Source organism: Callorhinus ursinus, unplaced genomic scaffold (genome assembly GCF_003265705.2).
Source record: "Callorhinus ursinus isolate GAN/ISIS: 27379988/994484 unplaced genomic scaffold, GSC_fseal_2.0 scaffold45, whole genome shotgun sequence".
Taxonomy (NCBI): domain Eukaryota; kingdom Metazoa; phylum Chordata; class Mammalia; order Carnivora; family Otariidae; genus Callorhinus; species Callorhinus ursinus.
Window position 1 is genome coordinate 9,153,660 of NW_027397107.1, and position 25,036 is coordinate 9,178,695.

At 41.8% G+C, this 25,036-nt stretch overlaps 1 protein-coding gene across 1 annotated transcript in view; it reads right to left on the reverse strand.

The window, feature by feature from the left end:
- AGBL1 (AGBL carboxypeptidase 1) overlaps positions 1-25,036 on the reverse strand; it is a 784,924-nt gene that overhangs the window by 604,003 nt on the left and 155,885 nt on the right. Inside the window, exons 14-15 of the mRNA XM_025893095.2 lie at positions 23,931-24,075; positions 2,879-3,032 (exon numbers count right to left, since the gene is read on the reverse strand). Coding sequence (XP_025748880.2) covers positions 2,879-3,032; positions 23,931-24,075 — 299 coding nt within the window. The remainder of the gene's footprint in view (positions 1-2,878; positions 3,033-23,930; positions 24,076-25,036) is intronic.

The following is a 25,036-nucleotide window of genomic DNA, read 5'->3' on the forward strand; positions in this document are numbered from 1 at the left end:
GAGAGAGAGAGAGAGAGAGAGAGAGAGAGAGAGAGAGAGAGTACCCTGCCAAGGAAATCATTTATTCTGTAGCCCAGCACCTATAGTCCATAGTTCGAGACTCTGTTCCCAGTATGATGGCCCAGCCACGCCATCTCAGCTCTGTACTGGCACCCAATCTGTACTGGGTCTGAATGTCCTCTCCTCCTGCCTCCCTGCCACAATATCTGAAACATCCACCATGCAAAGGCTTCCACTGGGTTAGGAAAGGAAAATAAAATTCACTGTGAGCAGGAGGAGGGTAATACATTCATTTGTGGTCAACTTAGTGACCACAGCTAAGTTGACAGCTTTAACAGCTTTAACAGCTAAGCTAGCTTCTAATAATGTAAGGACACGAAATAGGGAGGAGGGAAAGTTCTGTTTCAGAGTGGAACCAGAACACCTCCTCAAACGACTGTGTTAGGACATCCGTTGTATGTATGGACTCTGGAAATCAGAATAACAAAATCGGAAACCAACTGGGCACCACCACGAAGCAGGGCAGTGAATCTCCCTGAGCCTCTACTTACCTCATCTGTAAAATGGATGACTTCAACCATTACAAAAGATATCAACCAGCTGCACAGTGCATACAAATAAGACTTTCAGTGTACTAGCAAGGTAGGTTGCAACTCGCCTTCCATGACTCGGCAATAGAGGACAAGGATGGTAGCACATCAGGGCACCAGCTTTTGTCACATTTTAGCTGTGTGACGTCAGCTTAGTCTCAGGACTGGCTACACAATTTGCAGGGCCCACTGCAACATGAAAATGCAGGGCCTCTTGTGGAAAACCTTTTTAAGAACTGAAGCAAAGTGCACGGCCCTTCTTCTAAGCATGGGACCTGGGCCACTGTGCGTTTGGCACACTTATGAAGAATGGCTCCCATTCATCCTCTCTTGTGGGGCAGACCCCTGGTTTCCTCTGGGTCCAGCTCAATGACTGTCACTTGCAAGTCTGTTGTGCCCCAAGGAGAATGAATAGCACTCATGGCACCATCATTAGGGCCCTCCCAACTCCTATCCAGGATACACCCATTGTTTTATAGGTTTTATTTATTTATTTGAGAGAGAAAGAGGGGGGGGGGGCAAAGGGCAGACTCCCTGCTGAGCAGGGAGCCTGGCATGGGGCTTGATCCCAGGACGCTGGGATCTTTACCTTAGCCAAAGGCAGATGCTTCATTGACGAAGCCACCAGGGCACCCCATGATATCTGAGATGAACAACAGCTGACATATCAGCACTTTTTTTTAAAGATTTATCTACGCATTCGAGAGGAAGAGAGGCAGGGGGCAGGGCAGAGGGAGAGGGAGGAGAGAGAATGCCCACTCGGATCCCCCGCTGAGCATGAAGCCCAACGCAGGGCTCGATCCCAGGACCCTGAGATCACGACCTGAGCCGAACCCAAGAGCCAGCTGCTGAACCAGCTGAGCCACCCTGGCGCCCCTCAGCACACGTTTAAGAAAGAAAACTGTAAGGATACAGAGGAGAACGCACTTAGGATTACTAATCTTAGGCAGCAGACAGAAACCAGCCTCCTTAGATTCCTAGAAGGGTGTGCTAAGATTTCTTTTCTTTCTTTTATTACCTGAACTATTTCAGAGTGCCAAATTATTTAGGGATCTTTACCATGTTTCAAGTCCTCTCCTTCAAACAGGAAATGATCTTTCTAGTTATGACACCAGCAAAAGCACCAGTGTCAGCATACCCAAAAATGCGAAAGCAGAGGCAGCTCCATCCCATGATCATATGTTGGGCTCTTTCCTAGCTCCTATTTGGAAACTGAAACTCCAGAACACAGGCTTACATAGATCTGCTTTCTTACATAAATAACCATCCAGTGAAGGTTGCTCTGGAAGGATCGCTGTCTCTAACTTCCAAAAACTGCTCATGTGCGAGCAGAGGACTCCGTGACTGTTACAGAAATTGCTCTTAAATTCATGAAACACATAAGAGAATTTTTGGAAAATCCCTTATTATTCATTAAAGCATTTTAGGCCTCATTAATTCAGATGGGATAATCAGTTGTTGATTAGCCAGGTTGTTAAGCATCCATTGTCAGATGCTGATGGGGTGTGAGAAATTACATTTTGTATCCGCCAAAGAGTCACCTGAACGCGGTTAGCACTTCATCAGGTAAGGCTGCATCTTCTGGGGATAAATTAGCCAGATTTTTCACTCCCCAGTCTTTTCTTTCATCTCACAGATTTTTCTGTATTGCAAAGCAGCCCTCATCCTGATAGGTTTTTCTTGCCTATCTAAGGTCTAAAATATATCAGAAGCCAACTTTAAAAGCTAATTGGTTACAGGTAAGTCACACTGGTACTCAGGGCTCTAACATTTCAGGGGCACATGTGTGTGTGTGTGTGTGTGTGTGTGTGTGTGTGTGTGTGCACATGTGAGCGTGTGCACATCTGCCTGTGTGTTGGTTTGGTTGGACAGTTCTTGGCTAGAGCCTCCTCCTCATTGTCAGCCCTTCAGATCCAAATGGTATTCAAGCCATCAAGGGGATTCTTAAGCCAGGGCTCCAAAACTCAACTTCCTTCCTTTCCAGACCTTGTCTGTCCTTGGGATCCGTATAATGGCGGTGAGCATGGGCAGAAGAGGGCCTGGCTGGCAAGTGTGACTCCAGTTCCTCTCCCTGACAGTCTGCAATTTTTTTTCCCCTTTAACAACAGGGCAACATTAATATTTACCCTTCATGTTGTACCAAGAGTAGGGAGTGCATTTCTATAAAGACAGACTAGTCCCCAGACCTTTATGAAGCTTCTGATCTCAACAGGACAGGGAGCATCCAACGCTGTGAGGACGCCCCGTAACCACCACATATTCAAAGAGGGTTGTCATTTTTTACTCACGGAACTGCTCCAGGTGGTCAGCACTATTAGACTCAGGCATAGCCGTGATAGTCACCAATGGACACGAATTCCCTCCCAGCGTCTGGCAGAGAACATCCTGGCGTAAGTAGACTTGCTTAGGGTTCACGCTTTTTTCCAGGATGTCAAGGTGAGTCTGGAGCAGAAATGAAACAGAAGCGATTATGATTCATGACACATTTCTGACTATAACAATAGAAAATGGCAACAGAGCTTATATTCACTATCTCCCTATAGGTTAGAAGTCCTTTTCTTCACCTAGTGTGCCTGATATTGAGCAGTAAGTGATTAACAAGGGGGCTGTTCCTACTGGTTAGAAGTTCAGGGAAGCTGAACAGGAAACCTAGTTTTTGCACATGTCTGCACAACAGAATATCTGTTTTCAAGTCACACTGAAAGCAAGAGGGCAGGGCATACAGCATTATTCCCGACACTGAGGCATAGAGAGAATGTGTCCATGAAGACAGAGCATACCCAGAACACTTGGGAACATAAGACAGAGAGCTTCAGCAGCATGAAGCACTTTAGAACCAAGAGTTATACAGAGTGTTGTGAGCACATCCAAGGACAATACAAAGCATTGATCCAGGTGGGATGCTAGATGAAGAGAACAATGAACTGGTAGTGATTAATTTTTTAATTTTCCCTCCCCTAACTTCTCATTCAAACACTCATTTAAAATACAGAAAGCTACAGAAATGGGCTAGCCATTGAAACTAAGACTCAACAGTATTTAAGACCTCTGACTATATTTTCACTAGCTCCAACAGTGGGGTTGATCAGAAAGAGGTTAAGAGATTTCCTCCCACCCACACTGCACACCCTGATGACAGGGACATAGTAACCACAGTAACCAGAGGGAGAACAGCCCCCTCCAGCACAAGAACATCAGTGTATAAAACTTATCCTTCCAGGGGCACCTAGGTGGCTCAATCGTTAAGCGTCTGCCTTCGGCTCAGGTCGATCAAGCCCCCGCATCAGGCTCCCTGCTCGGCAGGAAGCTGCTCCTCCCATTCCCACTCCCCCTGCTTGTGTTCCTGCTCTCACTATCTCTCTCTCTGTCAAATTAAAAAAAACAAAAACAAAACAAAACAAAATCCTTCCAGCTAAAGAGCTAAAGTTTTCACTATAATCAAGAAGGTACGAGGGCCAAGGAGAAACCGCCCACCTTGTTTTTTTTGACAAATCACAAGCCTGTTAAGTAAATGAAACAAACATGAATCCTATGAAAATACATAAAATATATTGTGAAAAAGGGAGCAGTTCCCTCAAAAAGTAAAGGATGTGCTTACGTGTGAAAAGGACTTACTCTGGAAGTGGTAGGCAGACTAACAGCTCCCCCAAAGATCCACACCCTGATCTTCTGAACCTGTAAATAGGGTACCTTCCATGGCAAAAGGCACTTTGCAGATATATTTAGGATTAAGGTCTACTTGAAATGGGGAGGTTATACCACATGATTCAGCTGAGGCCAATCTAATCACAAGTCCTTAAGAGCAGGGAACTAGTCCCATCTGCGGAGAACCAAAGATGGCAGCATGAGGACTCAGGCTGCCATTAGGGCTTGAAGATGGGGGAAGCGGGTCAAAAGCCAAGGAACATGGTGTCTTCTAAAAGCTGGAAAAGGCAAGAAAATGAATTCTCTCCAATAGCCTCCAGAAGGAATGGGGCCCCAGCACCTTGACTTTGCCCCAGTGAGCCCCATGTCGACCTTCTGAAGAGCTATAAAACAAAAGAAAAGCTTATTGTTTGAGCCACTAAGTTTGTGACAATTTGTTACAGCAGCAGCAGCAAATTAATTCACAAATAAACAAGAAAAAGAATTTTCTAAACTAAGTAAAAATCCTAGCATTTGGGTAAGTGCAGACTAAAACCTACTTGTACTCTATTGAAATATTCGAGTTGCAAGGAGAAAGAAAAAGTCCCAGGGAAAGAGAAGATTACCAGATGCCTCTGTAACCTTTCTACTAGCCTCGGGGATATCTGAAAATCTGAACCTGAGTCATATACTCTTTGCAACTGAGACCCCAAATCATCTACCCCCACATAGCCTACTGACTTTATTATTCCGTCTGCCTCAACAAAACTTTACTAGTCCAGGAAACTCTTGCCCTGGAAAATATAAATCGCAAATAAATTTATTGTTCATTCCAGGAACATCTCATCAACTCTTCAACCGAAAGCAACAACTGACTCATTGATCCAAGACCCTTACAGCCCCTCTCCTCAAGATCCTTGCCTTACAGTGTCCCCCAATCTTAAACCACTGTATCATGACCTTTAACCAATGCTAATCAAGCCCCACATTAAAGAAACCTTCTCTTAAACAAGCCTTTAAAGACTTAGTAAATATCCCACCTTCTCCCTTCCCCTTTTGAGGTACTGTCAAGACTCTGTCACATTCTTCCTTGCAAGTATATTAGTTTCCTCTCGCTGCTATTAACAAATTACCACAAATTTAATGGATGGACGCAACACAAATTAATTGTCTTAGGGTTCTGGAGGTCCAAAGTCCAAAATGGGCCTTACTGGGCAAAAGTCAAGGTGCTGGGAGAACTACACTCCCTCCAGAGGTTCTAGAGGATAATTCATGCCCTTGCCTTTACCAGCATCTAAAGGTCATGTACATTCCTTTCTTCATGGTGCCTTCCTCCATCTCCAACACCAGCAATCCCATCATCCCCACCTCTCCTCTGACTCTGACTCTTCTGTCTCATTCTTTCATGTTTAAGGACCCTTGTGATGACACTGAACCCAACCTGATAATTCAGGAGAATCTCCCTATCTCAAGACCCTTAATTCGATCACATCTGCAAAATCTCTTGTACTAGACATCTTCGCAAGTTCCAGGGATTGAGACGTGAACATCTTTGGGGGACCACTATTCAGCCCAACACACCAAGGTAAGCAATAAACTCATGTCTGTCTTAGAAACAGGTCACTTGGGTGATATTTCTAGGACCATCATTTGATGCAATACTAAGTAATGGAATTAGAAGGAGCATGTCTATCTCCAGATTCAAAAGGAGAATTCAACTGAGGCCTATGTACCCAACCAAGCCTCTGTACTTCATTCTTGGGATTGTTCATTGAATAATGCGTACCAGATATTGTTGACATGTACTGGCTGGAGATTGGGAGGTAGTCTCACACCCCTGAGAAGACAAGCTGATTAACTAAGTATATGTACACAAACCCACAGAACAAAAAGGCCTATGTAGTTACCTAGGTATGAAAGTTGAAGAAACCCTGGGGCCAAGGGTCAACTTCATCTCTCATGACCACACACTTCCCTAGTCAACAGTGACTAGGGCCAAAGAAGCCATACCTGGGAGTCTTCACTAAGCCCTTTCCATGCATATTGTGTGGTTGCTTGCCCTGTGTCCTTTCTCAAGGATGAGTAAGTTTGGCTCTAGGAAAGCCTCGTCTTGTGTATTTGCCAATCTAACTAAAATCAACACCACTACTCCTTACTGGGCAGAATCGGGGGTTGCACCCTACCATTAAGATTCTTTTAAAAAGTAGGTATGTGTGTTTGTGTTTGTGTAGGTAAACCTACACATGGACATATATGTACACAAAAAAAAATCATACTTGGGTCATACTTCCTTCTGCAACACTAGATGCCAGGAGTACTGCTTAGTGTTTGAAAGTAGAAAGGATTGTTATCCAGTAAACCTATAACCAGCCAAGTGTTTGTGCATGAGCACATGTGGCACATACACTCATATAGGCAAGAGCTCAGAAAACACATCATCCTATCTTTAAATCATAACTTGAAGACATACTTCAGCTGCCCCGAAATCAACCTAAGAAACAATAGGACAGTCCAGTTAAACAAGGTGTGAGTCTACATGACTACTGAAAACATGGTTACTACATAATACAAACATAAAATACAAATATACAAATATAAAATAATACAAGTACACAATACAAATACAAATATAATACAAATGTAAATATATAGAAATATAATAATGCCACTATAAAAATAATTATGTAGGGCAAAAATAAAGATTATCAAATCTTAATATCATCTGGTTCTGAAATGAAATTAAAAAGAGATATGCAGTCACCAGTAGGAATGGTTAAAATTAACAACTAAGGAAACAACAGATGTTGGTGAGAATTTGGAGAACGGGGGACCCTCTTACACTGTCGGTGGGAATGCAAACTGGTGCAGTCACTCTGGAAAACAGTACAGAGTTCCTCAAAAAGTTAAAAATAGAGCTAGCTACCCTATAACCCAGCAATTGCACTACTAGGTATTTATCCAAAGGATACAAACATAGTGATTTGAGGGGGCACCTGCACCCTAATGTTTATAGCAGCACTGTCCACAATAGCTAACCAAATATGGAAAGAGTCCATATGTCCACTGATAGATGAATGGATAAAGAAAATATGGTGTGTGTGTGTATATATATAGAATATTACTCGGCCATCAAAAAAGAATCTTATTATGTTATGTTAATCACCATACATTACATCACTAGTTTTTGATGTAGTGTTCCATGATTCAGTTTGTGTATAATAAAATAAATAAAATTAAAAAAATTAAATTAAAAAAAGATAGTAGGACGAGAAAAATGAAGGGGGGGAAATTGGAGGGGGAGATGAACCATGAGAGACTATGGATTCTGAGAAACAAACTGAGGGTTCTAGAGGGGAGGGGGGGAGGGGGATGGGCTAGCCTGGTGATGGGTATTAAAGAGGGTACGTATTGAATGGGGCACTGGGTGTTATACACAAGCAATGAATCATGGATTACTACATCAAAAACTAATGATGTAATGTATGGTGATTAAATAACATAATAAAATAAATTTAAAAAAATAATGAAATCTTGCCATTTGCAACAACATGGATGGAACTAGAAGGTATTATGCCAAGCGAAATAAGTCAGTCAGAGACAGACAAATACCATATGATTTCACTCATTGTGGAATTTAAGAAACAAAACAGATGAACATAGAGGAAGGGAAGGAAAAATAAAATAAAATGAAAACAGAGAGGGAGGCAAACCTCTAGAAACAAACTGAGGGTTGCTGAAGGGGAAGTGAGTGGGGGGATGGGGTAACTGGGTGACGGGCATTAAGGAGGGCACTTGACATAATGAGCAGTGGGTGTTATATGCAACTGATAAATCACTGAATTCTATTTCTGAAACTAATAATACACTATATGTTTATTAAATTGAATTTAAATTAAAAAAAATTTTTAAGAGAGATGTGCAGGGGCACCTGGGTGGTGCAGTCTGTTAAGCAACCAACTCTTGGTTTCTGCTCTGGTTGTGATCTCGCAGTCATGGGATCGATTATGTGTGCATTGGGCTCCACACTCAGTGCAGAGTCTGCTTTAAGTTTCTCTCTCCTTTTCCCTCCGCCCCTCCCCACTGTGCTCTCTCCCTCTCTCTAATAAATCTTTTAAAAAAGAGATGTGCAAGGGAAGAATAAATTAAAACAAAATATGAACTTTCTTAACTTACATAGACATAGTGATACCATAACATCCTTGAAAACAGTAAGGTAATATAGCAAGAGGGTAGGCTCTTACGTCAAACTGCCTTGATTCGAATTTGAGCTGTAGATTCTGGAAAAGGTATGTAAATTTTGTACTTAGCCTCCTTGTGATTCAGTTTTCTTATCTTTCAAAGGAATATAAAAATACCCACCTCATTCAGTGGTTGCTATAATTTAGCCATATACTGTGTGTGAAAAGTGCCTATCATATAGGAAATACTCAATTTTAGCTGTTCATATTGATAGAGAAATATAGGCTCAAATATGTTTTTAAGAACAAAAAGGGAAACACTAGTAGAATTATAAACACTAAGGAGGAAAAAGTCAAAGAAAATAAGGTTGTCCGTGTTGCATAAGAAAAAAAGAGAGAGGGAGGGAAGGAAGGAAAGTAGGAAGGAAGGAAGTCAGAAAAAGAGAGAGAGAGAGAGAAAGAGAAAGCAAGAAAGCAAGCAAGCAAGAAAGAAAGACATGGAAAATAGGATAAAATCAAAATGACAGAAGTAACACCAAAACTTGTTGTAAATATAAATAGATTAAACAGCCTTATTAAATGACAAAAACTTCCAGATTCACCTTTTTAAATCCCATTGCATATTGTATATAAGAAGTACTTTGAAAGAAAGGAAAAATACATAATGTGTATGAAAAGCACTCTCAAATGATCTATTTTGTTTGCCTCCATTAAAATATTTTAGGAGAGAAATACTGAAACTTAAAGGATAAGCAAACATAAATTAAAGCAGGCATGGCAATCGTTAATATATGACAAAGTCATATTTAAGACCAAGTACATTAAATGGGATTTAAAAATCTTATTTTGATAAAGGGCACGACTCACAATGAACATATAAAACTCATAAATCTTAAGAATCAAATAACACAGATTGAAATATACAGCACAAAAAAGGCAGAAGGGGTAAAAATGGTACGAGGAGTGGGAGACTCTTTAGGAAAGTGTTGAATAAATCAGCTGCACAAACATAATGATATAGAGTGTTTGAACAATATTGTTTTTATAGATAAAGGTCAAACTTTGTCTCTACAGAGAACATTTATTTTTCCTCAAACATCCATGGAACTGTAACAAAAATTAATCATATACAGGGCTTTTTTAAAAATTCCCCAAATTTCACCCCAACAAGTAGAAACTGTACAAACCACATTATCTGACAATAATTAAATGAAATTAGGCATATGTAAAAATGGTTTGAAATACAGCAAAAATCAAAACATTAGAGAATAGAAAAATATCCTCCTGAAAGCAGCTCATGGAAGAAATTCATGTATAAAAAGGAAAAATCAATATTAAATCAGTGTAATTAAAGCCCTTGTAGAAGGAGAGGGCCCTCTGGTCTCCTGGGAGAGATGGCCCAGGACGAGAACAGAAATGTCCCTTGCAGGCTGTCAGCCATGTCTCACCCATCCTGGTAAAGGGGAATTCCAGAACCTTAGTTAAGGGAATGAAGATAGTCATGAATTTGGATGAAACTCTCTGTGATGGTAAACAGATTATTTTCATCACTTTCATAAATTTCTGGGTGAAAGCTGCTCCCACTATTGGTTATCACTGAAATCCAGACTGGGTGACACCTGCCTCATGACTACTCCCAGGATTCCAGGTCCCCAAACTGGGAAAGCAATATTCTCTTCTGCAGCATCTTCCCAAATGTATTCTGTCAGACATTACTAAGTGCTGGGGTTTGGAGACGGTGGTAAAGGGATGGGAAATTCACAGCCAGGAACATGGAGAGTTAAAGAAAATGAAAGCATTTTCATGGCCCCAGAACTTTTCAGATTCTTCAATTCGCCAATATGCACCACGGAACCTAGATGAAAAACTGGCCCACAGTGCTTCATGAATTTATACGACCACAAAACTCTTTAAAAATCTCAGGATACTGGAATGCTATAGAATGTGCTGTGGAAAATGCAGGCTTTGCTGAAATGTTTCTATGAGGATTTCTTTTTTTTTTATTTCTTTTGCCATTAAAGTTATTCATTTGACATTTCATTATGACTACAAGGGCCCTTATGGGATGGGTGGGGGGTGGGGGGGAGGCTTCTCAACAGAAGTACTGCTCATCATTCTGTGATGTCACAAGGTTACACACAGGCCATAGCTCTTTGGTGTCTGATGCCAAATCTACAAAATAACAGTAATAAAATCTAGATTTCGGAAATCATATATACGAAGCAGGTTTGGAAAAAGTTTGTCTAAGACAGAAGTCATCAAACACAATTAAGTATGGGAGAAAAAAGTAAAAAAAAAAAAAAAACACATCATTGTGAACACCATACTTCAAAACAGCATCACGGCGGGGGGCGGGGGCAGGCGGAGCAAGATGGTGGAGGAGCAGGAGACCTGGATTTCCTCTGGTCTCAGAAATTCAGCTGAATAGGCATCAAACCATTTTTTTTTAAGATTTTATTTATTTATTTGACAGAGACACAATGAGAGAGGGAACACAAGCAGGGGAAGTGGGAGAGGGAGAAGCAGGCTTCCCGCTGAGCGGGGAGCCCAATGTGGGGCTCGATCCCAGGATCCTGGGACCATGACCTGAGCCGAAGGCAGACGTTTAATGACTGAGCCACCCAGGCGCCCCGGGATCAAACCATTCTGAACACCTACGAACTCAACAGGAGATTGAAGAAAAGAATAGCAACAACTCTCTGAACAGAAAAGTGACCACTTACTGGAAGGTAGGACGTGCGGAGAAGTGAATCCGAGGTGATATTCGGGAGGATAGACGGCGGGGGAGGGGGCCTCCTTCAGCCACTTCTAGCAAGTGACAGAGCCGCAGAGCACAAAATCGGAACTTTTAGAAGTCAGCTCTGCTGAGGGACGTCGCTCCAGTGGCTAAGCTGGGGGTGGAATCCTCCCAGGACAGTGTGGTCTCAGGATCCTCGGGGTCACAGAAAGACAGGGGTGCCTGAGTGTGGCAGAGCTCCCAGGTATCGGAGCCGGGAAGCCGGCTGCAGAGACGGAGCCGAGGCGCGGGCTCTCAGCTCGGGGTTGCCATAAACTGTGATCCGCGGCCCAGTCGGGCCACTGCTCCTCCAGCAGGGACCCAACAAGCGGCAGATCCAGGGAGACTCCCCTTCCTTCCTGGGGAGGAGCGGCGTGGGAGCGCACCGCAGGGATCTGCTGGGTTTGGAGACTCCACACGGGGTCGGGTGCCAGACATAGAAACGCTCGGTCACAGGCCGGGTGAGCACGGAGTGCAGCCAGAGACCGGGGACACGGGAGTGACTGCTTTTCTCTGGGGGCGCACTGAGGAGCGGGGCCCCGAGTTCTCGGCTCCTCCGGGTGGAGATTGGGAAGCCACCATTTTCACCCTAGTCCTCCAAAGCTGTCCCAAGAGCTTGCAGGGAACAAAAGCTCCTGAGAGCAAACCCGAGCAGATTACTTAGCCCTGACAGGCAAGGGCGGGGCAATTCCGCCTCCAGCAAAGTCATGTGGGAACCACGGCAACAGGCCCCTCCCCCAGAAGATCAACAGGAACAGCCAGCCAAGACCAAGCTTACCTATCAATGAGAACAGGAGAACTCCAGCGCTAGGGGAATACCGCACATAGAATTCATGGCTTTTTTGCCATGAATCATTAGTCTTTCAAAGTTAATTTTTTAAACTGTTTTTTGTTTTAATTTTTCTTTTTCTCTATTTTCAACCAACATCTTATGAATCCCTTTTTAAAAAAAAATTTTATTTCTCATTTTTAGAGTCATATTCTATCCCTTCACAGTCGTTAGCCTTATTTTTGGCATACATACATATATATATAAGTTGCTCTCGCTTTAAAATTTTGAGATACAATGTCTTCTAACAGATCAAAATATGCCCTAAAACACTACTGTATGGCTTTGTTCTAGTCTCCTGCCTGATCACATTCTCTCCCTTTTTTTTTATTCTTCTTCTTTTTTCAAAAAACTTCTTATCAATTCCTTTTATAAAATCTTTTATAATTTTCATTTTACAGTCATATTCCATCCCTTCATCATATCAACACTTATTTTGTACACAAAGAAGTATTTCTTTCTTTAAAATTTTAGGAGGCACGTTCCTCTAACAGACCAAAATACACCCAAAATCTAGTGTGTGGCACTGATCTATGCACTAGCCTGATCATATTTGATCATATTCTGTTTTGTTTGTTTTGTTCTGTTTTTGTTTGTCTTTCTCTTTTTCTTTTCTTTTCTCTTTCTTTTTTCTTTCTTTCCCTTTCTTCTCCGCTGATTGCAGGTCTTTTCTGATTTGTTTAGAGTATATTTTCTGGGGACGTTCTTAACCTGTTAGCATTTTGTTCTCTCATTCATCTATTCCCCTCTAGACAAAATGACAAGACGAAAAAAAATCACCTCAACAAAAAAAACAAGAGGTACTAACGTCTGTCACGGACCTACTCAATACGGACATTAGTACGATGTCAGACCTAGAATTCAGAATCAGGATTTTAAAGATACTCGCTGGGCTTGAAAAAAGCATGGAGGTTATTAGAGAAACCCTTCCTGGAGAAATAAAAGAACTAAAATCTAACCAAGCCGAAATCAAAAAGGCTATTAATGAGGTGTAATCAAAAATGGGGGCGCTAACTGCTAGGATAAATGAGGCAGAAGAGAGAATTAGCGATATAGAAGACCAAATGATGGAAAATAAAGAAGTTGAGAAAAGGAGAGATAAACAACTACAGGATCACGAGGGCAGAATTCGAGAGATAAGTAATACAATAAGACAAAACAACATTAGAATAATTGGGATCCCAGAAGAAGAAGAAAGAGAGAGGGGGGCAGAAGGCATATTGGAGCAAATTATACCAGAGAACTTCCCTAATGTGGGGAAGGAAACAGGCATCAAAATCCAAGAGGCAGAGAGAACCCCTCTCAAAATCAATAAAAATAGGTCAACACCCCGACATCTAATAGTCAAACTTACGAGTCTCAGAGACAAAGAGAAAATCCTGAAAGCAGCTCGGGAGAAGAGATATGTAACTCATAATGCTAGAAACATTAGATTGGCAACAGACCTATCCACAGAGACCTGGCAGGCCAGAAAGGACTGGCATGAGATCTTCAGAGCACTAAACGAGAAAAATATGCAGCCAAGAATACTATATCCAGCTAGGCTGTCATTGAAAATTGAAGGAGAGATAAAAATCTTCCAGGACAAACAAAAACTAAAGGAATTTGCAAACACGAAACCAGCCCTCCAAAAAATATTGAAAGGGGTCCTCTAAGCCAAGAGAGAGCCTAAAAGCAGCATAGACCAGAAAGGAACACAGACAATATACGGTAGCAGTCACCTTATAAGCAATACAATGGCACTAAATTCATACCTTTCAATAGTTACCCTGAATGTAAATGGGCTAAATGCCCTAATCAAAGACACAGGCTATCAGATTGGATTAAAAAACAAGACCCATCAATATGCTGTCTGCAAGAGACTCATTTTAGACCCAAAGACACCCCCAGATTGAAAGTGAGGGGGTGGAAAACCATTGACCAAGCTAATGGACACCAAAAGAAAGCTGGAGTGGCAATTCTTATATCAGATGAATTAGATTTTAAACCAAAGACTGTAATAAGAAATGAGGAAGGACAATATATCCTACTTAAAGGGTCTATCCAACAAGAAGATCTAACAATTGTAAATATCTATGCCCCTAATACGGGAGCAGCCAATTATATAAGGCAATTAATAAGAAAAGCAAAAAAACACATTGACAACAATACAATAATAGTGGGGGACTTTAACACCCCCCTGAATGAAATGGACAGATCATCTAAGCAAAAGATCAACAAGGAAATAAAGACTTTAAATGACACACTGGACCAAATGGACCTAACAGACATATTCAGAACATTCCATCCCAAAGCAACGGAATACACATTCTGCTCTAGTGCACATGGAACATTCTCCAGAATTGATCACATCCTAGGCCACAAATCAGGTCTCAACCTGGGATTATTCCCTACATATTTTCAGACCACAGTGCTTTGAAACTAGAACTCAATCACAAGAGGAAAGTCAGAAAGAACTCAAATCCATGGAAGCTAAAGAGCATCCTACTAAGAATGAATGGGTCAACCAGGAAATTAAAGAAGAATTAAAAACATTCATGGAAACCAATGAAAATGAAAACACAACTGTTCAAAATCTTTGGGATGCAGCAAAGGCAGTCCTGAGAGGAAAGTATATATCAATACAAGCCTTTCTCAAGAAACGAGAAAGGTCTCAAATACACAACCTAACCATACCCCTAAAGGAGCTAGAGAAAAAACAGCAAATAAAGCCTAAACCCAGCAGGAGAAGACAAATAATAAAGATCAGAGCAGAAATCAATGAAATAGAAACCAAAAGAACAGTAGAACAGATCAACGAAACTAGGAGCTGGTTCTTTGAAAGAATTAACAAGATTGATAAACCCCTGGCCAGACTGATCAAAAAGAAAAGAGAAATGACCCAAATCAACAAAATCATGAATGAAAGAGGAGCGATCATAACCAACACCAAAGAAATACAAACAAGTATAAGAACATATTATGAGCAAATCTATGCCAGTAAATTAGGTAACCTGGAAGAAATGGGTGCATTTCTAGAGACATATCAACTACCGAAATTGAAGCAGGAAGAAACAGAAAACCTAAACAGACCTATAACCACTAAGGATTTGAAGCAGTCATCAAAAATCTCCCAACAAACAAAAACCCAGGGCCAGATGGCTTCCCAGGGGAATTCTATCAGACATTTAAAGAAGAATTAATACCTATTCTCCTGAAACTGTTCCAAAAATAGAAATGGAAGGAAAATTTCCAAACTCATTTTAGGAGGCCACCATTACCTTGATCCCAAAACCAGACAAAGACGCCACCAAAAAGGAGAATTACGGACCAATATCCTTGATGAACATGGATGCAAAAATTCTCACCAAAATACTAGCCAATAGGATCCAACAGTACATTAAAAGGATTATTCACCAAGACCAAGTGGGATTTATCCCTGGGCTGCAAGGTTGGTTCAACATCCACAAATCAATCAACGTGATACAATATATTAACAAAAGAAAGAACAAGAATCATATGATCCTCTCAATAGATGCAGAAAAAGCATTTGACAAAGTACAGCATCCTTCCTTGATCAAAACTCTTCAGAGTATAGGGATAGAGGGTACATACCTCAACATCATAAAAGCCATCTATGAAAAACCTACAGTGAATAACATTCTCAATGGGGAAAAGCTGAGAGCTTTTCCCCTAAGGTCAGGAACGCAGCAGGGATGTCCACTCTCACCACTGCTATTCAACATAGTGTTAGAAGACCTAGCCACAGCAATCAGACAACAAAAAGAAATCAAAGGCATCCAAATCGGCAAGGAGGAAGTCAAACTCTCACTCTTTGCAGATGATATGATACTGTATGTGGAAAACCCAAAAGACTCCACCCCAAAACTGCTAGAACTCATACAGGAATTCAGTCAAGTAGCAGGATATAAAATCAATGCACAGAAATCAGTGGCATTCCTATACACCAACAAGACAGAAGAGAGACAAATTAAGAAGTCGATCCCATTTACAATTGCAACCAAAACCATAAGATACCTAGGAATAAATCTAACCAAAGAGGCAAAGGATCTGTACTCAGAAAACTATAAAATACTCAGGAAAGAAATTGAGGAAGACACAAAGAAATGGAAAAACCTTCCATGCTCATGGATTGGAAGAACAAACATTGTGTAGATGTCAATGCTATCTAGAGCAATCTACACATTCAATGCAATCCCCATCAAAATACCATCCACTTTTTTCAAAGAAATGGAACAAATAATCCTAAAATTTGTATGGAACCAGAAGAGACCCCGAATAGCCAGAGGAATGTTGAAAAAGAAAAGCAAAGCTGGCGGCATCACAATTCTGGACTTCCAGCTCTATTACAAAGCTGTCATCATCAAGACAGTATGGTACTGGCACAAAAACAGACACATAGATCAATGGAAAAGAATCGAGAGCCCAGAAGTGGACCCTCAACTCTATGGTCAACTCATCTTTGACAAAGCAGGAAAGAATGTCCAATGGAAAAAAGACAGTCTCTTCAAAAAATTGTGTTGGGAAAACTGGACAGCCACATGCAGAAGAATGAAACTGGACCATTTCCTTACACCACACACAAAAATAGACTCCAAATGGTTGAAAGACCTCAATGTGAGACAGGAGTCCATCAAAATCCTAAAGGAGAACACAGGCAGCAACCTCTTTAACCTCAGCTGCAGCAATTTCTTCCTAGAAACATCGCCAAAGGCAAGGGAAGCCAGGGCAAAAATGAACTCTTGGGATTTCATCAAGATCAAAAGCTTTTGCACAGCAAAAGAAACAGTCCACAAAACCAAAAGACAACTGACAGAATGGGAGAAAATATTTGCAAGTGACATAGCAGATAAAGGGCTAGTATCCAAAATCTATAAAGAACTTATCCAACTCAACCCCCAAAGAACAAATAATCCAATCAAGAAATGGGCAGAAGACATGAACAGACCTTTTTCCAAAGAAGACATCCAAATGGCCAACAGACACATGAAAAAGTGCTCAACATCGCTCGGCATCAGGGAAATCCAAATCAAAACCTCCATGAGATACCACCTCACACCAGTCAGAATGGCTAAAATTAACAAGTCAGGAAATGACAGATGTTGGCGGGGATGTGGAGAAAGAGGAACCCTCCTACACTGCTGGTGGGAATGCAAGCTGGTGCAACCACTCTGGAAAACAGTATGGAGGCTCCTCAAACAGTTGAAAATAGAGCTACCATATGATCCAGCAATTGCACTACTGGGTATTTACCCCAAAGATACAAATGTACGGATCCGAAGGGGTACGTGCACCCCGATGTTTATAGCAGCAATGTCCACAATAGCCAAACTGTGGAAAGAGCCAAGATGTCCATCGACAGATGAATGGATAAAGAAGAAGTGGTATATATACACAATGGAATATTATGCAGCCATCAAAAGGAATGAGATCTTGCCATTTGCAACGACGTGGATGGAGCTGGAGGGTGTTATGCTGAGTGAAATAAGTCAATCAGAGAAAGACGTATCATATGACCTCACTGACATGAGGAATTCTTAATCTCAGGAAACAAACTGAGTGTTGCTGGAGTGGTGGGGGGATGGGAGGGAGGGGGTGGCTGGGTGGTAGACATTGGGGAGGGCATGTGCTATGGTGAGCGCTGTGAATTGTGCAAGACTGTTGAATCACAGATCTGTACCTCTGAAAGAAAATAATGCAATATATGCTAAGAAAAAGAAGAAGAAGAAGATGATAGCAGGAGGGGAAGAATGAAGGGGAGTAAGTCCATGAGAGAGGATGGACTCTGAAAAACCAACTGATAGTTCTAGAGGGGAGGAGGGTGGGGGATGGGTTAGCTTGGTGATGGGTATTAAAGGGGGCACGTTCTGCGTGGAGCACTGTGTGTTATGTACAAACAAGGAATCATGGAACACTACACCAAAAACTAATGATGTAATGTATGGTGATTAACATAACAATAAAAAATTTAAAGTAAAAATAAATAAATAAATAAATAAAATAGATCCTGGGGGGGGAAAAAAACAGCAACACCTTACAGATGGTAGCTACACTTGGGGTGAACACAGCATGACCTACAGATATGTCCAATCACTGTGTCATACACCTGAAACTAATGTAACATCGTGCATCAACTCTAATAAACAAGAACAACAATATCACCTTAGCACACCTCCTAGCAGCAAATGCGGTAGGAAGCAAGGTTTCAAAGTTTTCTTCTCCTATGAATTCTCTGTTAAATTTTCAATTATTATATTTTTATGATTAATAATATCACAACTCAACAAATGTCTATTTTCTTTTCGCTGAAATTCACTCTTTTTAAAAGATTTTACTTATTTGACAGAGAGAGAGAGCACAAGAAGGATGAGCAGGGAGCCCAATGTGGGGCTCAATCCCAGTACCCTGGGATCATGACCGAAGGCAGATGCGTAACCTACTGAGCCGCCCAGGCACCTCTGAAGTTCATTTTCTGTAAACTGTACGTGTTCATACAATACAACCCTCCCCACACCCCTCAAGGAAATCTCTGCCCCATTCTACCTGCCACCAAATATGTAACACCTCCATTCATAGGCATTATCCTGATTCCAGTCATACAGAAGACTTCCAGAAGTAAACCAGCTATAAACTTCTGTAGGATTTCCTTTTGCAGAAATGGCTCTGTATTGTTCTCCAGGAAATGGATTAGAGGTGAATGCTCCATCTCCAGTCCAGCAAGGCCATGTGTACTTGGACTTTGCTGGGATCAATGATGAGAGGAGCAGGGCTTCAGAATGCACATGCCAACAACCACATATAATCGCAGCCCCGCAGAAGACACAGGGGCGGGTTTCTTTGCAAAAATGGGAATGAGTTCAAGGCAATGATGGGAGCCCCAGAGAGACTGTCTTCTTAGAAGCAAATCCTACCTCTCCATGAAAGATGCCAGGCTGATAAGGTAGGCTGCAGCTGAGCTTTTGCCCCCTTCTCCTCTATCAGCTACTCCCTTAAAACTGCCAGAAAAGATTTCACTGACCTCAGCACGTTACCCCACCGACAGCTATTGATAAAGTGAGAAGTACCTGCACCCAAAATCGTTCATTTGTCATTGTTAGCCCCTAAACTACTATCCTCTCTGTCCCCCTAATTCAGAAGAAAATTCACCCCTAAGGAGACGGCCGATTTTATTTGTATACAGACTAGTCCTCAGTTGTCACTTAAATAAACTCATTGGAGACTGGAAGGCTTCTCATCACAAGACAAAAATAAATGACATGTATAAGAGAAGCCATAGAGCGTGTTGTCAGTGGGTTCTAATGGGCTCTCTCAGACTGCCCCATCTGCCAGTACCACTCTCCCTACATTAAACAGACTTACTTTAAGAAGGGAGAGAAATGACTCATCTCCAGGTGTCTGCTCATAGATTTGCCAATTAGAAAGAAAAGATGATGTTAATATCCTTTTTCCATTAAAAATAAATGAAGTTATATCGTTGATGATTTGGAAAAGAGAGTTAAAAAATTATTTTAATCAACTACCCTAAGACAGCCATCAGTAGCCTTTGTATTTATTTCTTTGTGGTCCTTTATTTGGATTTTTTACAGAATTTTAGTTTTATTTTTTTGGAATGGGTATCTTCCCATCAGCCCGATGGAGAAAATGATCACACATCATTATAAAAAAGAGAATAAATGCTCTGATGCCTACCACCTAATATCGCTCACTACATGCATGCACTTGGCTAACATTTTCCACGTATCAAGTCATTTACCCTTCATAACAACCCACTAGTAATTGCTTTTATATGCTGAGCCCTTCTAAAAGATTGTGCAAATGACATTCTAATTTTCTCTTTTCTTTCCTTTTCTTGCTCTCTTTCTCTTTCCCTACACTATACTCCATTTCATCTCTGAAGATATTTGTGGGAACACCTGCCACCATACGTATATATGTCTGCTGAAAAATCCTGCTCAAATTTTCAGAGTCTTAAGCTCTGCAAACATACGGACCCTACTTATGATCACTTTTCCTCTTGCCAACTTGTACCGTTATAAGTTCCCAGTGAGATCCTACTTCCTTGCCCTCTAAAACGTCCATCAGAAACTCCCTTGGGACCCCATTTTCAACCAATACTACTGTCTACCTTGGGACAATCCACAATATAATCCAAACACTTTAATGAGTATTGCTAACACTTGAACCATCATTGCAATTATTGACAGCTTGATATGAATGGTTGAAATAGAATTCCATTTGCTTGCTTCATAATTATAATAATATTTCTTTCTTTTTGCTTTATCTTAATACTATAATTTGGACAATTATCTAACAGAGTTCCTGGCAAGCATCTGGAAGATATCAATTTGAAAGAACCAAATGCTAATTCTCTTATTATAAGAGAATAATAAAATTTTTTAAGTTGCAAAATTGTATTCATGTTGAAAAACAACCAATACACATGTCCTCCACTATAAAAATGTCTGTAATTATTAAACATAATCCATATTATAGGAGATTTACAAATTGTGAATTCCACATAGAAATGTATTTTCCACCCCCCACCCCAGGATCACCCCCAAGTAACATGCAGTTAATTCTGCCCTTGGGGTATCATTCACATTTAATTTATCATTGATCTGTTAGAAGAAAAACTGTTTCTCCTTAGGACATGTCCAAAAATAAAAATGAGTAGTGTGCACTATGGAATGTACTCATCGTGTCCAGGATGGGAGGAAGAGATTTTTAAGAGAAATCTTAGAGTCAATTATAGTCTTAAATCTGGAGAGAACAAAGACCATGCGTTACTGGAAATGTAAAACCCAAAACGGACTACCATTTTTCACTTTCAAGTAACAAATGTCCTTCTTATTCTGTTCTGCTCACTTAGGAGAAACGAAAACATATCCCTTTTCCTTTGTCTCTTTTTCATTAACTCTCCTCAAACTTCCCCAATGGGAAGAGATTCCCAGTCAACAGGGTAAGGAACAAGCCAGTAAGCATCGATTCACAAGATCTCTCTCTCTCCCTCTCCTGGAGACCAAGGAAATGGGAGGGGAGGGGGCTCCTCTTTTCTTGTGTTTTTGTCCCCCCTCAAGACAAAATTATCCCCCCCTCGACTCTACTGGTTCCCAAGCTATTTGTTGGTTGTAAATTTCAGACCCTGTGGTCTGACAAGAGCACAAAAGGTAATTGGACCTGAGGCATAATATGTGATGGACAGTAGCCCCTACAACTGGAACCCACTTTTATAGGTACAGGCAGCCACCAAGCTGTGTGGTTGTACAACCTCTGATGGTGGGTTCAAGTCATCAACCCAGGTGTTTATCCATAACACTGAGTGCCACGGATGTGGTTCAGCTGGATAGCGTTGTTTCCCAAACATGGTCCCATTTTTTTTCTTTTTCTTTTTAATTTTTTATTTAAATTCATTTTAGTGAATATATAGCATATTATTAGTTTCAGGGGTAGAGTTTAGTGATTCATCAGTTGCATGTAACACCCAGTGCTCATTTCATCAAGGGCCCCTCCTTAATGCCCAACACCCAGTTACCCCGTCCTCCCACCCACCACCCCCTCCGGCAACCCTCAGTGTGTTTCCTAGAGTTAAGTCTATGCAATGGAATATTGCTTGGCCATCAAAAAGAATGAAATCTTGCCATTTGCAATGACGTGGATGGAGCTGGTGGGCATTATGCTAAGCGAAATCAGTCAGTCAGAGAAAGACAAATACCATATGATTTCGCTCACATGTGGAATTTAAGAAACAAAACAGATGAGCATAGGGGAAGGAAAGGAAAAAGAAAGTAAGATAAAAACAGAGAGGGAGCCAAACACGGTCCTATTCGTACCCCAAGATGGTCTGATGGGTTCTTGCAAGGTGCCTGCAAGTTGATTCAAAGTCTGAAACTTTTTCAGCCAGAGTTTGACTGCATCTGGCTTCTTACTGTAAGTTCTAGACTTTGAAACAGCTTGCAGGCACCTCACAAGAACCTGTCAGAGCATCTTGGGGTAAGAATGGGACTGTGTTTGAGGAACAACACAATCCTGCTGAACCACATCCATGGCACTCACTGTTACAGATAAAAACCATGGGTTGATGACTTGAACCCAAACATCTGACATGATACTACATGTACCTACAAAAGTAGACTACCGTTATAGTAGCTACTGTCCATCAGAGCAGGCAAGGATACCGATCTGATCCCAGAGCAGAACTTCTTCTGAATTTCTTCTACACTTTTTCTACAGAGAAGCAGAAAGGGAACAGGAATATCCATCCCAGGCTGGTGGTCCTCCCTGCTTGGCCACTAGCTAGATGCGAGGTGTCTAGGCCTCAATGTTTGCATCTGTAAAAGACAAGGGTGCATCAGACAATTTCCCAAACCCCTTCAAGCTCTAAAGTTTTATATTAACTGCCACTGAGAATCACATCAGTGTCTAAGATATTCCAACAAGGGAAAAGAACAGGGTCCTGGACCCCTGGATCCTTCCCCCAACAGAAAAGGCAAAACACACATGCAAAGAGGAGTCCCCTTCTCCAGTCGACTTTGTACACACGGCACTTCTCAGGCAAGACAATAAAAGCAGCTGTTGAAGGGGATCGTGAATCTTCCCTGCTCTACATCCCTAGAGGCGAAAAGCATGTTTTATAACAAACATAGCTTGTTACGGCATAGCTCGTGACGCACATTTGTTGGATTCTTCTTGAGATCCCTAAGTGTGAAACACAAATAATACTAGTTGTGTATCTTTTGCAATCTGGAAAACAGTAAAAAAAAAAATCTCTCTTTAGGCAAGACAACATATGGGGAGCAGGGCAGATGCACTTTCCTGAAGCAGTTAGCCAAGTGGTTTCAGATATGCCTTCTCGAAGGAGAAAAACTTTCACTTATACCTGAACATTCCTTTTGAAGGCAAGGGGCATTCTTGGTTATTATCTTTTCCCACTCCTTATCACAGACTTACAATGAAAATGCTCATCCTTCAGGCTAAGTGAGAGATACACTCACACATACAGCACATATTATAAATATGCTAATAACATTTTGCATTAACACAGAGGATGAGAGTACTTTACAGAAGATACTTCTAGCTCATTAATCCTCAGGATAGCGATGAGATAGCTGGGGGGAAAGGGATAGTTTGCCAGCTTTTCCAAATGACAGGAAACTGCACAATTTCAGCAGTTTTCTCAGATCCGTCCAGTGAGGCTTTTGCAAGGCCTGACCGAACACGGGAATGCTAACTTCAGGTTTGGACTGACTCCACAACCCTCTCATAGCCAGACTGAGGCCCTCATTTGCAGGGACTCTGTGTTGACTTCTTCCACGCCTCTCATGCACCCTGGAACCTTCTAGCACCTCTGCTCAAGGCCATGGGAACCACTGTGGAGAAAAGCTGAAGTGGCTGCTTGCTCACAGGCTCAGGTGGTTTTCTCCAGCTTCTTCTCCACTCCTTTATCTTCTGCTTCACTCCTCTCAATGGGGCCATGGGCTTCAAATCTGCCTCTCGGCTGACCTTATGGTTTTTACCCCCATTTCTTTCTTCCTTTCTTTTTTTTAGAAACCATTTTTCTTTCTTCCCCTCTCCCCATTTCAACTAGATCATCTCATTCCAATCTCGCGACTTCATGTTTAAACTTGAGGGCTTCTTAAAGACAGAGCCCCTACGACACGGCCCCACCTCCTCCTACACTCAACCTGATGATGCAGAGCCTTGACTGACACTTGGGGCCTCAGAACATCCCTGGTCATGACCCCAGGATCCTGCTTGGCCCACAGACGAAGCTGGAACCCACAGGAAGCCACCAAATTGGTGACAGCAAAGCCTCGCTCCCTTAGGAAGGCAATAATAGCTCCCCACCAGGATGCCAGGGTCTCCCGAATGTTTCCAGGGAAACCCTGAAGAGCCCCTTCAGCCCAGCCAGTGTGATGCTGTCAAGAGGACGTTACCAGGAGGGCTGTGTAGGTGTAGGGATAGTGGTAGGCCAGGTAGCAGGCATCCTCATTGTGCGGGAAGGTGACCACAAAGGTGAGGGTATAAAAACACTTCTTAGACGCTCCCCCCATGACGGCTGCACTCTGACGATAATGATTTCTAAAAGAGAAAGGAGAAGGGAGAATGAGGGAGAGGTCCCAGATGCTATAAACCTGCCATGTTATATACTGGCAACATGTTCTTCACTCGAAACTCTATGTGGGTGAAATTTAGAAAACAGGGAAACTGCCAGGTCATGAGCCAAACCAGCAACATCTAGGCAGGTCCATCTGTCTCTTTTCTCTTTTTTTTTTTTTTTTTTTTGTGGAGGGAGATGGAGAGCACACACAAGCTGGGGTGGAGGGGCAGAAGGAGAAGGGGAGAGAGAGAATCTCAAGCAAGCTCCACACTCAGCATGGAGCCTGACACAGGGCTCGATCCCATGACCCTGAGATCAAGACCTGGACCAAAATCAAGAGTCAGACGCTTAGCCAACTGAGCCACTCAGGCACCCCAAATCCATCTGTCTCCTAATTGTGGCATATATGCCATAAGCCTTTCCTTGCTGTGTCTGAAAATGAAGCCTACAGTCACTGAGCTATAAAACACAGATATGTGAATAATTCTGTGCATCCCAAGATGGAATTGCAGACATACCCTTTATTACCCAAATGTGGGTTCCCCCAGTCCCTGCCTTTCCCCAGACCCCACAGAGTTCAGCTCTTCCTTTCCCTTCTGCCTGCCAAGTGGTTTCGTTAATAATCATTACTACTACATACTGAGTTCCAACTCGACACTTAACACGTGTCACCTTATGTTATTGCAACAGCCCATCGTGTGCATAAAGAAACAATAGCTTAGGAAAATTAATTTGTCAAAGGTGGCAAGGCTAGAACATGGTCAGGATGGGACTCAACCCAGATCTGCCTGTCTGTGAAGACTGTACATTCTTTCCATTCCACTGTACAATACTTGCTTCCCAAAGGAATACATTTGTCACCCCATATGTGGTTCAGCTTCTTATAGCCTCAGAGTGCACATTTTCCTTTGTCAAAGATGAAGAACAAATTTTGATACTTCA